General features: G+C 48.0%; 1 protein-coding gene across 1 annotated transcript in view; it reads right to left on the bottom strand.

Moving 5' to 3' along the window:
• Nucleotides 1-376: 376 nt before the first annotated feature.
• Nucleotides 377-18,113, bottom strand: part of thsd7ba (thrombospondin, type I, domain containing 7Ba) — a 1,218,118-nt gene continuing 1,200,381 nt past the window's right edge. The window contains exons 28-29 of the mRNA XM_085986643.1: nt 4,434-4,521; nt 377-1,685 (exon numbers count right to left, since the gene is read on the bottom strand). Of these exons, the coding sequence (XP_085842769.1) occupies nt 1,604-1,685; nt 4,434-4,521 (170 nt within the window). The 3' untranslated portion in view covers nt 377-1,603. The remainder of the gene's footprint in view (nt 1,686-4,433; nt 4,522-18,113) is intronic.

Genomic DNA, 18,113 nt, shown 5'->3' with positions numbered 1-18,113 from the left:
TTTGTGCCGTGGGCCCATGCCAATTAGGCAGTGGATTGCGACTGTCCCAAAGCTTTGTTTTTTTCTGTTCTTGTTTTCTAGGCCATGGTGACTTTACTAGCTAATAGCTTTCTAAGAGCGGATTTACTTATATTAGCAAGCAACCTCATAATGTACACTTTAGCTTCTGCTGGTCCAAAGCAGACTTCAAATTTTGACGTTGGATTTTCTCTGAATTCTGAGGTTCAGTTCTCTGAATTTGAAATTCCAAGGATCAGAAACTCAAAATATTCAACAGCAAAATACTGCGGATGTTCATGTTGACTACTGAAAATGCATTCATCGCCTCATTAATGTAATTCATAATGTAATGTGCAACAAGAGAAAACAAGGCATCCAGCTTCTAACCACCTGCTTTCTGGTTTATTTTCAAGAAAATACATTGAATCTGTTCCCAATCGGAGCAATGAATACATTCCAAAATAACAAACACGCTTTACCAGCTGTTAATACTGTCCTCTTGAGGCTCACAAATGAAGATCAGTAAAAGCTATGTTAATATTTGTTATATGAACAGCACAACCACTGTAATAATGAAATAATTGTTTTCCAGGCAGCTGGCCAAATTCATCAAACCAAGTTTAAAGTAACCTATCTTTTGTGCTCAAACCATAATGAAACCATTATTAAAATACCAACCCTCGGTGCGGGATTGTTTCATTTTGTCATAAACTTTCGAAGGAAAATAAAAATAATTACTTACTGGGTTTTGCCACTTTAGATGTACCTTGTGGAATGGAAAACAATGGCTTAATAGAAAATCCTGAATATATGCAAACAAAATGTTTAATCACTCAATGACCTCCCATTTGGTGTAGAGCCAACACATATTATTTACACTTGGTCATGTCTTATGCAGCATAAGAATTAGAAATGGAACTGAAGCCAGAAGTATGTGAACCATTTATTATTCTCCATTGAAAAAACATCTTCACCTGCTGAGGATTTTTACTATTCTATCAGGAGCACCTTAATTTCTAATTAAATGTTAGGTCTTATCTCATTTGAGAAAAGACATTCACTACAAAATACTCATTAAGGCTCCACGACATAAGTTTTTTTGCATTTCTTCTCTGATAAGACTAGTACTTTTCTCTTTCAGAGGAAGTCACTTGAAAAGAACAAGCTCTGTGTGATATTGAAATCCTTGATACATACACTGTACATAGTAGATTTTTGTTTGTTCAATAAATGCAAGAGATCATGATACACTAATATAGTGCAGAGTGTTCCACAGAATGTTCAAAAGTCCCTTTTAGGCCAGAGTACTTGTTGAGCAAAGGAATGCTGTATAATCAGTCTTGGTATTCATTTCATACACTAAACATTTTAAAGAATGAATACAATTCTAATAATCATTTTCAGATATGTTTGGATTCTTGACTCTCAAATTTCTGAGAATTGTTTCTTCCTTCAGAAATACAGTAGCTCGTGAGACATTTCTCAAAGCTGTTTTTGAGGTTTGTCTTCTCTGCTTGTGTTTGTGACATTGAAGTAAGGTTAAGGCTTCTGTCATCCAATTAATATGAACAGAATAAGGGAGAAGTTTCTTCTCCTGAACTCATCACATGTCCATATCTCCGTCATAGGCTAAAGTCAGAGGCTTCTGCTGGGGAGCTGGACGTGCCTGCTGCTTTGGTTTCTTGCTGCAAAATAAAAACAATGGGAATAATAGCTAATCCTGCTCAAACTTTAATACTGCTGGTAACAGAAACATGTCTCAAATAGAACACAGATCCACCTACGTGGTACATCAATCCTGGCTAAAAGAAACAAACAGTAATTATCTGTTGCTTAAATTTCTGATGAAGCCTTACATTATACTACAGATACTGAATGGAGACCGGTGACTATCATGCAATGTTCAGCCAGCATATTGGAGGCGTACCTTGACAGATTGGAAGTTCAGAATTTAGCACACGCGCAAGTGCATGTGGAAATCCCGAACTTGCGGTATATTTCAAAGCCACAAAATCTGGGCCAGTGTATTTCTTTGCAAATGCAGGAGTTCTGAGACAGGATTATACAGGAGTGTAACACACTTCAGCTGTTTCTCAGTTAATTATGTTAACACTAGTTTGACTTTTCAACAAACCAAATGAGGATTAATCAGTCTTGAAAACCCATCTTTGTTTCAAAGGGAGCTGTATAACTAATAAATTACAGTAATGTTTACACTTCAAAATCAGAGTTAACAATGGAAGTGAGGTGTGTCACAGGCAGATTCGGATTGACAAAGTTATCAAAGCTCACTGATACTGTTCAACAGTTTGATTTGAACAGGTGGAGCTACATGGTGTGCCAAGTAAATCAAGTCCTTGTGGAGTTAATAAACAAACTGATTTTATGTTTTATGGGGCAAGCTATCAATCCGGTTGATTCCGATCCACCTTAATAAGCAAGCTCATTCTATAACAGTCATTTTAAAACAAAGACAGAGGCTGCGGTTTTTCTGACCTTTGCATGTTTCCCAGCCAATTAGAGGAAGCGGGTCTAGTGACATCAATTGATGATGCATCATCAGCCGGTTTCCTTAAAGGGACCATGGCCAACTTTGTTTTGACAGTTGTGCTGTCAGTGTTCTACAGCATCGAGGTGCTGCAAACACTGACAAGCACTGCACAGTGGTGCAGGGCTGTACCCAGGCTCTCCCATGACTCGCTCCATATGCGTATGGAGGGTGTGACAGCACACAGGGAGGTCTTCTTCCCTTCCCATGGGAGGAAGAGACCTCCCCAGGAGATCAATATAGCTTGGTTGCACATTGCACAAGAGGGCACAAGCAGGGATGTCGTCAGGAGGGCCTGGGTGCAGTGACGCAAACCTTTCAAAGATCTCAATAGATCACAAAATGTTAGTCACTCATCACATCCTCATCACTCTGTCTTTCCTCCCCTACTCCTGCACATCCTTACTCACACCAACTTACCTTGCACCTCCATCCATCCCTCTCTATCTACATTATCACACCCCCATCTCCCAACCACCCCTCACACTCATCCTCATCCTAGTGCAATCATACCAACTAACAACACACAAGGGTAGGCACTTGGGTGTTTAGCCAATGTTCATGTGAAGTTTCTGTTAATGTGCTGTCAAACATTGAAAACTTTATTTTCAACACTTTGCGTTCTTGGACAGATTTGTGTGCACCTTTGGAAGTGGCTTAGTGAGTTGCAGTGAATGGTGAAACATAACTGTACCCCCCGCAATGCTGATGTGTGTGAAAGGAATGGCTTGGGCATTGTAGGGATGCTTTATGTTGTTGGTGTAGGGTGGTGCCCACCTGGCGCATCATGTGGCAGCTATATGGGTGTACAGCATCAAGTGAAGTAAATCTGGCCATAGTGAGGTCATCCCTGGCATCACAGGCAGCAACGTGCTCAGGTGCTGATGCCCTGTGTCCTGTGCAGCATCACGTGATTGCGGAGAAGGTTGGTGTTGTTGTTGGTGCTGCTGGTGTGCCTGGTTCTGCTGGTGTTGCAGCTGATCATGGTCAGATTCTGAGGACCAAGGTGAGAGAGTATAAACGGTACCCATGCTGATGGAATAGATGGCAGGTGAAATTGAGATGACAGAAGCAATCTGTCAATGGTGAGAGAGGTTGTTCCAATGAGGTGACACTGGATCGAGAGTTTGCTCCAAACACTTGCAACCTGCATAAAGCTCAGTCTGTCTTCCAAATGCAGTAAGCAACAGCTTCTGAGCTTGGAAAGTGAACAGCTGTGAGATGGGAGCTTTTATAGCACATTTCAAGCTGTCAAGTAATGAGATGATTCCATGGCCATTCAACTCCCGCCCAGCTTAACAGACGTGATCCCTGAGCAGCATGGACCCTATGCACGAGCAGGTAAATTCTAAAGGTAAGCTCAAATTTGTTAACAAAGTCATAATGACCTGAATTGTCTCCCCCGCCGCTGCGTGTCGGGTCTACTCAGTGCTGATAGACCCGATATTTGCTAAAGGTGTGTGGTGGCGGGTTCACAGCAGGGTCCTGAAACGCTGGGGAAAAAAACATTTTCCCACCTGACCCGTCACCGATCGCGCCCGCTGACCCCCCAGAAAATCCACCCCTTGGTTTGTCTTGTTATAAAACAGCACAGAAACAATTTATTTGACTGATCTTTTACTGTATTTGCTTTACAGAATATATTATTTTTCAAGATTTCCAAAAATACGTTTTGAAACAACAAAGAATTGTGTTGCCATTTAACTAAAATGTTACTGCAATCACACAATATGCCCTAGGAACTAAAATAATGATTTATTCACTAAAATTAGAATAATGCTATTTTAGTACACTTGGTTTCTGGAAGTTCTTTGCTATTAGATTGATGGATAATTAATTTGCATTTAACATTAGAAATATAAATTGCTTGGTCTTCTATGCTTACCAGACCAGATACGACAGGACAGTAATGAAGATAATGAGGACTGCTACGGCAGCAGATACTCCATAGACCCAGACCTTTGGTTTACCATCTGTCAAAGAAAATGTAAAAAATACAACTAAGGATTTGGCTTAAATTGAGTTAACATTTAAAAAGGAAGGCAGTTTTTGTACCAATCTGCAGAGAATATAAACAGGTCAGCGTTGACTCAGCTTATTGAAAGATAATTGTGAGTGAAGAAATGTTCTGGCATTCACAGAGTTCGTCAGGTTTTCTTTAAATAAGCGCCACATCCAAAGGCCTTAGACAATGCAGGATGTGCCAAATGGAACAGCAGCAAAAGAAGCTCACAGCTCAATAGAATCAACGAGTAGGAATAATTTTAACTCGTAACTTGACTAAAAAGCTATAATTTTCTACTCCCCTCGACAATAATAGTTTGGGGACTGCTAGTCCATCAAAGTTGTTGGGCAAATAATTCTTTATTTTCCGGGAATAACAGCTCTTGGATTTTGACAGGGAAATGGGTTGTGCAGTGAGCCAGAACACTGCCATTTTACCTCTGAGACCCCGAGTTTGAATGCAGCCAAGACAAGTGAAATGAAAACCTTCCATCTGTGCTGCCTGAGTGGGTTTTCTGTGAAATGAGCAGTTTATATCCAGTTCATTCCATGAGCAGGGCCAGAACATAAAACTGTTCATTGCATTGACAATCGCTCACAGAGAAACCAAGATGGTGAAGGAAATGGGAAAATCCTCATTGTTACAGTAAGTGGTGCACCTCTGAGCTTTGGTACATTTTATTGCATGGATACAGCACTGGCATTTCCTCTCAAGACGTTATACCAGTTTTGAACAGTCTTGAGCATTCTGATAAGTGATGAATGCTACCAGCAAGAAGGACAAGAGCATCAATTTCATGGTAGTATCATCAACCTCCAACTTCCCCTCCATGTCACACACCATCCTGACAAACATATATCAATTTCCTTCATTGTAGCTGGGTCAATATCCTAGATTTCCCTACCTATCACCATTATGGGATCTCTATCCCTACAAGGACTGCAGCAGTTTAAGAAGAGGGCCCCCACCACCGTCTCAGGACAACTAGGGATGGACAATAAATGTGGCCTTCCCAGCATTACAAACATCCCAAGAACACATTTTTAAAAAGAGCGAGTTGTGATTATAATGCTCCAGTTATTCTCCAGCATATATTAGGTATATTTTTTAAATAAATGCAAGAAATCATCTGTGGTTATATTGATCATTTACATTGCATTTGAGTATAGAAGGCAGGGTTTTCTGTGCACGTGTACTCAAATGCATAAACAGAGCACTTGTCTCCATCTGCCAGTGGAATCCTAATGATTGAGCAGGTAGCCAACTCATTTCAGTTATTTAAACAGCAAAGCAAGCTGCCTTTAAAAGTGACTGCACACCATTTTCAGTTATACCGCACCTGATGCAACACACTAGCATAAGATTGCCTTTTCGCATGGTCTCACTCCAGTTTCTATGGAATCAGCAGCACTGTGCTATATATTTGTGAAAGATTGTGCCACACCAACATCAAAGATGCAATATGACCAAGGGATTTTCGACCACCATAACTTCAGTGGTATAAGCTTTAATAGCTACATTATTTTTCTGTCAACAACCACTCCAAAAACTGCTAGGTGAGTGCTTCACCCATTTATTTGGATAGATATCCATCTCCTACTAGCCAATTCATAGAATAATAAAAATGTAATTGGACCTGTGGTTGCACCTTTTCATTTCCAAGGCTCCAAAAAGCAACTTAGCCTAAATACAACCAGAAGCTGGTGAAGCCCTAGTCTCATTGTTTCTGGATGTTGGCCCAACACATTCGTTCCTCTCCGCACCCACCTCCCCCACTTGAATACACCGTCTGACTTTTGTCTCAGTTTACCTAAATTAATCAGGTTTTGAGACATTTTAGATCCTGGAACTACAATTGAACAATGCAAATTCAAAATCATTCCCAACTTATGACAATATAAAATTGTAGCCTCTGCTCAACACACTACTGCGTGCACTGAATATTATTTCTCCATGTACTTTCACTTGACTTACCCAACTTAAATCCATCGCATAAGCATCCATAACCAGCAGAACTCAGTAGAAAGTTTAGTAGTTCTGTTGCTGAACTGTCCATAACTTTTTCTTCATATTGTCTAAATCTAATCTACTTCAGATCTCACAAGGTAACTGGTGCAACAAGATTCATACAGAAAATACTGCACCCTTAAAGGAAAATATCAGAGGGCATGACTGGAGTCATTCGCTTTTTGTAATCTTCAGTGAATCCTGTTAACAGCAATGGATTAGAAAAGATTAATGTTTAAAGGCTCTAGCATTTATTATGTAAAGAATTAAAAAAGGCCAACCTATGGAAGCCCTATATGAATCATCTCACTGCGAAGAATCTCTGAAGTGCCGAGATTGAGGTCCCCACCATCACAGAAGCCAGTCTTCAGCCAATTCGATTCACTCCACGTGATATCAATCAACAACTGAGCACACTGGATACAACAAAGGCTATGGGCCCCGGCAACATCCCGGCTGCTGTGCTGAAGACTTGTGCTCCAGAACTAGCCGTGCCTCTAGCCAAGCTGTTCCAGTACAGCTACAACACTGGCACCTACCCGACAATGTGGAAAACTGCCCAGGTATGTCCTGTTCACAAAAAACAGGACAAATCCAACCTGGCCAATTACCTCCACATTAGCCTACTCTCAATCAACAGCAAAGTGATGGAAGGTGTCGTCAACAGTACTATCAAGCGGCATTTACTCATCAATTACCTGTGCACCGATGCTCAGTTTGGGTTCCGCTAGGTCCACTCGGCTCCAGACCTCAGTGCAGCCTTGGTCCTAACATGGACAAAAGAGCTGAATTCCAGAGGTGAGGTGAGAGTGACTGCCCTTGACATCAAGGCAGCATTTCACCGAGTGTGGCATCGAGGAGCCCTAGTAAAATTGAAGTCAATGGGAATCAGGGGGACAACTCTTCACTGGCTGGAGTCATACCTAGCACAAAAGAAGATGGTTGTATTTGTTGGAGGTCAATCATCTCAGCCCCAGGACATCGCTGCAGGAGTTCCTCAGGGCAGTGTCCTAGGCCCAACCATCTTCAGCTGCTTCATCAATGACCTTCCCTCCACCATAAGGTCAGAAGTGGGGATGTTCGCTAATGATTGCACAGTGTTCAGTTCCATTCACAACTCCTCAGATAATGAAGCAGTCCATGCCCGAATGCAGTAAGACCTGGATGGCATTCAGGCTTGGGCTGATAAGTGGCAAGTAACATTCGCGCCACAAAAGTGCCAGGCAATGACTATCTCCAACAAGCGAGAGTCTAAACACCACCCCTTGACATTCAACGGCATTACCATCGCCGAATCCCCCACCATCGACATCCTGGGGATCACCACTGACTAGAAACTTAACTGGTCCAGCCACATACTGTGGCTACAAGAGCAGGTCAGAGGCTAGGTATTCTGCAGCAAGTGTCTTACCTCCTGACTCCCCAAAGCCTTTCCACCAACTACAAGGCACAAGTCAGAAGTCTGATGGAATATGCTCCACTTGCCTGGATGAGTGCAGTTCCAACAACACTCAAGAAGCTCGACACCATCCAGGACAAAGCAGCCCGCTTGACTGGCACCCCATCCACCACCTTAAGCATTCATTCCCTCCACCACCGGCGTACCGTGGCTGCAGTGTTTGCCATTTATAAGATGCACTGCAGCAACTCGCCAAGGCTTCTTCGACAGTACCTTCCAAACCCGCGACCTCTACCACCTAGAAGGACAAGGGCAGCAGGCGCATGGGAACACCACCACCTCCAAGTTCCTCACTATCCTGACTTGGAAGCATAGCGCCATTCCTTCATCGTCGCTGGGTCAAAATCCTGGAACTCCCTCCCTAACAGCACTGTGGGAGTACCTTCACCACACGGACTGCAGCGGTTCAAGAAGGCGGTTCACCACCACCTTCTCAAGGGCAATTAGGGATGGGCAATAAATGCTGGCCTTGCCAGTGACGCCCTGATCCCATAAACTAATAAAAAAAAATCTGTATTAAAACCAAGTACCACCTTCACAAAAGAAAAGCAATATAGCAAACAATGTTACCTGTAATCAACATAATCTCGATAATGTAATATGAGTGAGAACAGTGAGCCTGCAGCACTTCCTCGGTTTGCATTCTGTGTTTTGAATACATATAGGAATACATACATTCCAAAAGTTGTTCAACTGCAGTTCAAGGATCCAAAGTGACTGAAAAAAACTGATTAGTGATATAAAATTTCAGTAGGAAGCAAAAGATGACTCAAACAGCCACATATTAGTTAGAATTAGGAGTTGTGCATGCTTTTAAATTGGATTATTGCTGTTAACTACAAATTATGAATATATAATGAATTTCAAATGGAGGATACAACCCTAGTACCCTGGATGTCAATTAATTCTAAGAAAAACATATAAATAAAAAAATACTAATCGGAAGAATGATAGCACATGAAAGTAACAAGGAAATGGTGATAAAAATTGGATGTATAGCTTTTTTGGCAGGATGCCTTTGTGCACAGACCTTTTGGATTGCTGGACCAATCTCTGTCACATACACATTAGCATGCAGTGCCTTCAGAGCAGCCCAGCACCCTTTTCCCACCTCACCGTGTTCAAACACTACCACTTGCTTTCCACCGAGCATCACATCTGTTGTTCTCTTTACGCCAGCCACTGCGGCTGGAGTCACTGTGGAGCATCCGCGAAGCTGAGATCTTCGTGGACAGCACATTTAACGAGGTGGTCACACTGCAGGTAAAGAGTGCACAGGCAGACAGGGAATGGGTGACCGCCAGACAGAGTAAAAGAACTAGGAAGGTAGTGCAGGAGTCCCCTGGGTCTATCTCCCTCTCCAACAGATTTTCCGTTTTGGATACTGCTGGGGGAGATGGTTTCTCAGGGGAATGCAGCAAGAGCCAAGTCCGTGGCACTACGAGTGGCTCAGCTGCACAGGAGGGGAGGAAAAAGATTGGGAGAGCAATAGTGATCGGGGATTCGATCGTAAGGGGAACAGATAGACGTTTTTGTGGCCGCAGACATGACTCCAGGATGGTATGTTGCCTCCCTGGTGCCAGGGTCAAGGATAGAAACATAGAAGATAGGAGCAGGAGTAGGCCATTCGGCCCCTCGAGCCTGCTCCGCCATTCAATGCGATCATAGAAACATAGAAGATAGGAGCAGGAGTAGGCCATTCGGCCCCTCGAGCCTGCTCCGCCATTCGATGAGATCATGGCTGATCATCCAAACTCAGTACCCCGTACCTGCCTTCTCCCCATATCCCTTGATACCTTTAGCTCTAAGAAATATATCTAACTCCTTCTTGAATATATTTAAAGACTTGGCCTCAACCGCCTTCTGTGGTAGAGAATTCCACAGGTTCACCACTCTCTGGGTGAAGAAATTCCTCCTCATCTCTGTCCTAAATGGCTTACCCCTTATCCTTAGACTATGACCTCTGGTTCTGGACTCTCCGACCATCGGGAACATTCTACCTGCATCTAGTTTCTCCAGACCTGTCAGAATTTTATAAGTTTCGATGAGATCCCTTCTCATTCTTCTAAACTCCAGCGAGTATAAGCCCAATCGACCCAATCTCTCTTCATACGTCATTCTTGCCATCCCAGGGATCAGCCTTGTGAATCTTCGCTGAACTCCTTCCATGGCAAGAACATCCTTCCTCAGGTAAGGCGACCAAAACTGCACACAGTACTCAAGGTGTGGTCTCACCAAGGCCCTGTACAACTGCAGCAGGACATCCTTGCTCCTGTACTCAAACCCTTTCGCTATGAAGGCCAACATACCATTTGACTTCGTCACCGCCTGCTGCACCTGCATGCTTACCTTCAGTGACTGGTGCACAAGGACACCCAGGTCTCGTTGCACTTCCCCTTCTCCCAATCTGTTGCCATTCAGATAATAGTCTGCTTTCTGTTTTTGATACCAAAGTGGATAACCTCGCATTTATCCACGTTATATTGCATCTGCCACGCTTCTGCCCAATCACCCAACCTGTCCAAATCATCCTGGAGTTTCTCGGTATCCTCCTCGCAGCACACACGCCCACCCAGCTTTGTGTCGTCTGCAAACTTGGAGATATTACATCTAGTTCCCTTATCTAGATTATTAATGTATATTGTGAATAGTTGGGGTCCAAGGACCGATCCCTGTGGTACCCCACTAGTCACTGCCTGCCACTCGGAAAAAGACCCGTTAATTCCTACTCTGCTTTCTGTCCGCCAACCAGTTCTTTATCCAAGTCAATACCTTGCCCCCAATCCCATCTGCCTTAACTTTACATGCTAATCTCTTATGCGGGACCTTATCGAAAGCCTTTTGAAAGTCCAAATACACCACATCTACTGGTTCTCCCTTATCTATTTTACCAGTTACATCCTCAAAAAATTCCAGTGGATTAGTCAAGCACGATTTACCTTTTGTAAATCCATGTTGACTTTGTCCGATCCTGTCACTGTTTTCCAAGTGCTCAGCTATTACATCCTTTATAATGGACTCTAGCATTTTCCCCACTACTGATGTCAGGCTTACCAGTCTGTAATTCCCCGCTTTCTCTCTACCACACTTTTTGAATGGTGGGGTAACCTTAGCTACCCTCCAATCCATGGGTACAGTTCCAGCTTCCAGCGAATTTTGGAAGATGATCAGCAATGCATCTACTATTTCTAGGGCCACCTCCTTAAGTACCCTAGGATGTAGATTATCAGGCCCTGGGGATTTATCGGCCTTCAATCCCGTCAATTTCCCGAACACCATTTCCCTACAAATACTGATTTCTTTCAGTTCCTCCCTCTCATCAGACCTTATGTTCTCCAACATTTCTGGGAGGTTATGTGTGTCCTCCTTTGTGAAGACAGAACCAAAATATGCATTTAATTGGTCTGCCATTTCTTTGTTCCCCATTATAACTTCCCCTGCTTCTGACTGCAAAGGACCTACACTTGATTTCACTAATCTTTTTCTCTTCACATATCTATAGAAGCTCTTACAGTCAGTTTTTATGTTCCCTGCAAGCTTACTTTCATATTCTATTTTCCCCTTCTTAATTAATCCCTTTGTCCTCCTTTGTTGAATCCTAAACTGCTCCCAATCCTCCGGGTTACCGCTTTTTCTGGCCAATTTATATGCCCTCTCCTTGGATCTTATGCTATCCCTAATTTCCCTTGTTAGCCACGGTTGAGTCACCCTTTTTGTTTTATTCTTATCCCAAACTGGGATGAACAACTTCTGTAGTTCATCCATGCGGTCTTTGAATGTTTGCTATTGCCTATCCACCGTCAACCCTTTGAGTGACATTCCCCAATCAATCCTACCCAATTCGCGCCTCATACCATCGTAGTTTCCTTTATTTAAATTCAGGACCCTAGTCTCTGAGTCAACTACTTCACTCTCCATCCTAATGAAGAATTCTATCATATAATAATAAAACTTTATTGTCATTGCACAAGTACATGAACAACGAAATGTGATCTTGCAAGCTCCCATGACTGGGAAAAGCAAAGCAGCTGCATTGGTGCGTGCCGCCATTCCATTTCCACCATTCCTCCTGTCTGACAATCTTCAGCCCACCGCCCGGGCCTGCTCACCAGCCGCTCCTCCTCGGGGCTCCTTCTGTGACCTTCTGCACCTGGTCTTTCCTGGTGGTCCCCCCTCCAGGTACTAACCAGACCTGGCTCTGCTTAGCTTCTAAGCCTTGCCAGTGACCCTGTCCCTAGTCCCAGGAACAGAGCTCGCTCTGACCCAAGGGGCCTCATACAACAAGATTGCTAATTAATCCTCTCTCATTACATAATTCCCAGTCTAAGATGGCCTGATCTCTGGTTGGTTCCTCGACATATTGTTCCAGAAAACCATCCCGTTGTTGAGATACCGCGGCAAACGTGGGAGTCGAGACCAGAGCTATTGAAAACACAACTGCTTTATTCTAACCACATGGCAAACAGGAACTAGAAAAGCCCGCGCATCCACTTAAATACTTCCCAGACAGGAAGTGCTCCCGGCAGCCTGTCCCTGTGGGAAACAAGTTGCTGGAGGAAAGGGCCCCCGGCTGGGGGCTTCTGCTTAGACTGTCCGTGCCGCCGTGAGCGGATTATGTCCAGTGGTGGCGTGTCGCCACAGAGCTCCCCCCAGAATCCGCTTAGGAGGAGTGGACGAGTCGTGACGGTGGTCTAATGGTTCTGCCGCAGCGGCTCTGAGTGGTCGCCGGTCTAGTTGGTTGGGTTGGGCGGTTCGCCGCCGGCTGTGCTGGCTTGCCGAGGGGACGGCCTCTAGTTGGAGGCTGGGCCACGGGGACCTGTTCCCCTGGTTCTGTGTGTGCTGGTTTCAGCCGGTCGATGGAGACTGTGTCGACCCTGTCGCCGAGTCGCAGCTTGAAGACCTTGTCCCCGGTTTGTAGTACCTCGTACGGTCCGTCGTATGGAGGTCGCAGGGGCCCGCGGTGCGCGTTGTGTCGCACGAAAACGAAGCGCGCCTGCTGTAAATTTGGCGGGACGTGAGGTGCGAGTTCGCCATGTCGGTTGACCGGAAGTGGGGCGAACTGCTGAGCGGAAGAGAAAGAGTTGAGCCGCTGCTGTTCGGCCAACCAAGGCTTGTTAGGCTCCGGGAGGAATTCGCCTGGGACGCGCAGCGGTTGTCCGTAGACTAACTCCGCTGCCGAGGACTGGAGGTCTTCCTTGACCGCAGTGCGTAGGCCGAGTAGCACCCATGGTAGGCGGTCAGTCCAGGTACTGTCCTGCAGGCCGGCGCAGAGTGAGGCCTTGAGTAACCTGTGGAAGCGTTCACAAAGCCCGTTGGCCTGCGGGTGGTACGCCGTGGTGCGGTGGAGCGTCACCCCGAGGTTGCGTGCTGTGGCCGTCCAGAGTTCGGAGGTGAACTGGGCGCCTCTGTCGGAGGTTATGTCGGCCGGTACGCCGCACCTCGCAACCCAGGTGTTAACGAACGCCCTAGCGATGTCGGCTGTGGTGGTGGAGGTCAGCGGCACTGCCTCAGGCCAGCGTGTGTAGCGGTCGACCATCGTGAGGAGATAAGTTTGGCCTTGCGATGGCAGCAGGGGACCGACGATGTCGACGTGTACGTGGTCGAAGCGGCGGCTGGGTACCTCGAAGTCTCCCAGGGGTGCTTTGGTGTGCAGCTGTACCTTAGCCCGTTGGCAGGCGAGGCAGGAGGTGGCCCAAGTCCGAACATCTCTGCTGAGGCCGCGCCAGATGAAGCGCTTAGAGAGGAGTTTGACGGGTGCGCGGGAACCCGGGTGAGAGAGCCCGTGGAGCGCGTCGAAAACGCGGCGGCGCCAGGTCTCAGGGACGACCGGCCTGGGTTGGCCGAGTGAGACGTCGCAAGTGACTGCCGTGGCTTCGGGCCCGTGCGCGACCTTGGCTAGGCGTAGCCCTGGCAGGCTGGTAGCCGCCGAAAGGAGGTCTGGGTCTGTGAGCTGGGCCGCTGCTAGTTGTGCGTAGTCGACCGCGAGGTGATTCGCACAGACGGCGGGACGGGAAAGGCAGTCGGCGACCACGTTGTCTCTACCGGAGACGTGCTGGATGTTCGTAGTAAACTCGGACACGGCCGCGAGCTGGCGTTGCTGCCTAGCAGACCAGGGTTCGGTGTGCTTGGCCATCGTGTATGTGAGTGGCTTGTGGTCCACATACGCGGTGAAGTGGCGGCCTTCCAGGAGGAACCTGAAATGGCGGACCGACAGGTGGAGCGCGAGAAGCTCGCGGTCGAAAGTGGAGTATTTGACCTCCGGGGGGCGCAGTTGGCGGCTGTAGAAGGCAAGTGGCTGCCACGCGCCATTGACCCACTGCTCGAACACGGCCCCGACCGCGTGGTCGGAGGCGTCGGTGGTGAGCGCGACCCGGGCATCGGCCTTCGGGTGCGCGAGCAGAGTGGCGTCGGCGAGCGCGTTTTTGGTGGCGTCGAAGGTGGCTGCCGTGTCAGTGGTCCAGGCTACGTCCATCTTGCCGGATTTTCCTCGGAGGGAGTCGTATAGGGGCTTCATGAGGGCTGCAGCTCTGGGGATGAACCTGTTGTAGAAATTCACCATCCCAAGGAACTCTTGGAGGCCCTTGATGGTTGTGGGGCGGGGAAATTGCTGGACGGCCTGCACCTTGTTGGGCAGGGGGACGGCCCCAGCAGGGGTGATGTGGTGACCGAGAAAATCGATCTCGGTGAGGCCGAATTGGCACTTCGCCGGGCTGAGGATGAGCCCGTGTTGGGCTAGGCGCCCGAACAGGATGCGAAGGTGTTCGAGGTGTTCCTGTTTGGAGGAGCTGGCCACAAGAATGTCGTCTAGATAGACGAATAGGAAGTTCAGGTCCCGGAAGGCTGAGTCCATAAGGCGCTGGAAAGCCTGTGCTGCATTCTTGAGGCCGAAGGGCATCCTCAGGAACTCGAACAGGCCGAATGGGGTGATGACGGCCGTTTTGGGGATGTCCGCGGGGTGTACGGGGACTTGGTGGTAACCGCGCACCAGGTCGACTTTGGAAAAGACGGTTCGTCCGGCCAGTCGGGCCGAGAAGTCCTGGATGTGTGGCACCGGGTATCGATCGGGGGTGGTGGCGTCGTTGAGGCGGCGGTAGTCCCCGCAAGGGCGCCAGCCTCTGCCGGGCTTGGGGGCGATGTGGAGGGGCGAGGCCCAAGGGCTGCTGGAGCGGCGGATGATGCCGAGTTGTTCCATGGTGGCGAACTCGGCCCGCGCGATTTCCAGCTTGGCCGGGTTGAGTCTGCGGGCGTGGGCAGAAACTGGGGGGCCGGTGGTGGGGATGTAGTGTTCCACACCGTGCTTTGCGGCTTTGGCCGAAAAGGTCGGGTTAGTGAGGGCGGGAAACTCAGCTAGGAGTGCCGAGTAGTCGTCCGTGGCGTTGGCGAGGCAGTAGGTCGTCAGGCCGGCCGAACGGGCCGGGGTAAAGGCGCCGGGGATGGGGGCCATAGTGTTGATGTCGACGAGGCGGTGCCTCGGAATGTCGACGAGGAGGCCGTGGGCACGTAGGAAGTCGGCGCCGATGAGTGGGCAGAGGACCTTGGCTGTGAGGAACTCCCAGCGGTAGCGGCGGCCCGCGAGGTCGAGCGTGACCATGCGGGTGCCATATGTGCGGATGGCAGAGCCATTGGCTGCAGCCAGTGTGATACCCCGTCTGCCGCGTTGGATCTCGAGGGCGGAGGCGGGGGTGATGCTGTGCTGGGCCCCTGTGTCGCACAGGAATCGGCGGTTGGTTCTGTCGTCAGTGACGTACAGTAGGGGCTCCTTCTGCCCCGCGGCCATCGCGGGGGCCGGTGCGGGGGGGGTTTTGAAGGTACACGGCGGCGTGCAGCGTTGAGCCCTAGTGCCAAAACGGGTGTGGTAGTAGCAGTGACCCGGAGTGGTAGGGCGGTCGGGCCTAACGGGCCGGGAAGACCGCGTGATCGTTGCTGTGAGGTCGGGCGCGACGTCGCGAGCGGCCTGTGCAGAGAGCAGCCGGTCGGCCTTTTCGGCTATATCATTCAGGTCCGTGGAGCCAGACTCCACAATGAGCGGGCGGATGCTGGCGGGGAGCTGCCGAATGAAAAGCGTGCGAAAAAGGGCGCCGGGATTTTTGTCGTCTGAGAGGGACAGCATGTGGGAGAACAGGTCTGATGGTGAAGTGTCACCAAGGCCGGGGAGGTCCAGGAGTTGGCAGTGGCGCTGGTAAGAGGACGTTTGAAATTTTTTAAGTCGCGCAGCCTTCAGATGTTCGTACTTGCCATCCGTTGGTGGATCCTGCAGTGCTGCCCAAACCTTGGGGACTGTAGCGTAGGTGAGCGAGGCGACGAGGTAGTCGTACTTCGTGGCGTCGACTGTAATGCCTTTCAGCCGGAATCTGGACTCTGCTTGAACGAACCAGGCTTCGGCGAGGTTCTCCCAAAAGTCTGGTAATTTAACCGTGACTGCGTTTGTATCCGCCATGCTAGCTTAGGATTCGTCCTGAGCGTCGGGGTCACCAGTGTTGAGATACCGCAGCAAACGTGGGAGTCGAGACCAGAGCTATTGAAAACACAACTGCTTTATTCTAACCACATGGCAAACAGGAACTAGAAAAGCCCGCGCATCCACTTAAATACTTCCCAGACAGGAAGTGCTCCCGGCAGCCTGTCCCTGCGGGAAACAAGTTGCTGGAGGAAAGGGCCCCCGGCTGGGGGCTTCTGCTTAGACTGTCCGTGCCGCCGTGAGCAGATTATGTCCAGTGGTGGCGTGTCGCCACACCGTAAACATTCTAGGAATTCCTCCTCCACAGTATTTTTACTAATTTGGTTAGCCCAATCTATATGTAAATTAAGGTCACCCATGATGACTGCTGTGCCCTTACTGCATGCTTCTCTAATTTCCCTTTTAATGCCATCCCAAACCTCCGTATTACTGTTTGGAGGTCTATATACCACTCCCACTAACGGTTTCTGCCAAACCCAGGATGTCACTGAACAGCTGCAGGGCATTCTGAAGGGGGAGGGCGAACAGACAGAGGTTGTGGTTCACATTGGTACCAACGACATACGTGGAAAGAGAGATGAGGTCCTGCAACAAGAATTTAGGGAGCTAGGTAGCAGATTAAAAAGCAGGACCTCAAAGGTTGTAATCTCTGGATTACTCCCGGTGCCACGTGCTAGTGAGTATAGGAATAGGGGGATAGAGCAGATGAATGCGTGGCAAAAGAGTTGGTGCAGGAGGGAGGGCTTTAGTTTCCTGGATCACTGGGTCTGCTTCTCGGGAAGGTGGGACCTGTACAAGTCGGATGGGTTGCACCTAAACTGAAACGGGACCAACATCCTTGCGGGGAGGTTTGCTAGTACTGTTGAGGGGGGGTTTAAACTAACTTGGCAGGGGGATGGGATACAGAGTGGAGTAGGGGGTGATGGACAGCCAAATATAGAGGAAAAAACAAGTCAGCCTAGAAGGCAGAGCAAATATGTAACGGCACAAGGGAGTATGGCAAGGCTGGATGGCATTTATTTTAATGCAAGGAGTCTTGCGAGTAAGGCAGATGAATTGAAGGTGTTGATGAACACATGGGAGTATGATATTGTTGCTATCACAGAGACATGGTTGAGGGAGGGGCAGGACTGGCAGCTCAATATTCCAGGATATAGAATCTTCAGGCGAGGCAGAGGGGGGTGTAAAAGGAGGGGCTGTTGCAATATTAATCAAGGAGTCAATTACTGCTGTAAGGAGGGATGATATCTTAGCAGGTTCCTCTAATGAGGCCATATGGGTAGAACTTAAAAACAAAAAGGGGGCAAGCACTTAGCTGGAAGTGTACTATAGGCCCCCAAACAGCCAGGGGGAGATAGAGGAACAGATATGTAGGCAAATCTCAGAGAAGTGTAGAAATAATAGGGTAATAATAGTAGAGGATTTCAACTTCCCCAATATTAATTGGGATAGTCAGAGTGTGAAAGGCTTAGAGGGTGCGGAATTCTTAAAGTGCATCCAGGAGAGCTTTTTGAGCCAGCATGTAGAAAGTCCTACAAGAGAGGGGGTGGTACTGGACCTAATTCTAGGGAATGTAGCCAGGCAAGTGGTAGAAGTGTCAGTCAGAGAGCATTTTGGTGACAGTGACCATAATTCG

This window comes from Somniosus microcephalus, chromosome 4 (genome assembly GCF_052327205.1).
Source record: "Somniosus microcephalus isolate GS21.2 chromosome 4, FLI_Smic_1.0, whole genome shotgun sequence".
NCBI classification, from domain to species: Eukaryota; Metazoa; Chordata; class Chondrichthyes; order Squaliformes; family Somniosidae; genus Somniosus; species Somniosus microcephalus.
Note: the sequence above shows the minus strand (reverse complement) of the source record. Positions and strands in the feature narration are given on the sequence as shown.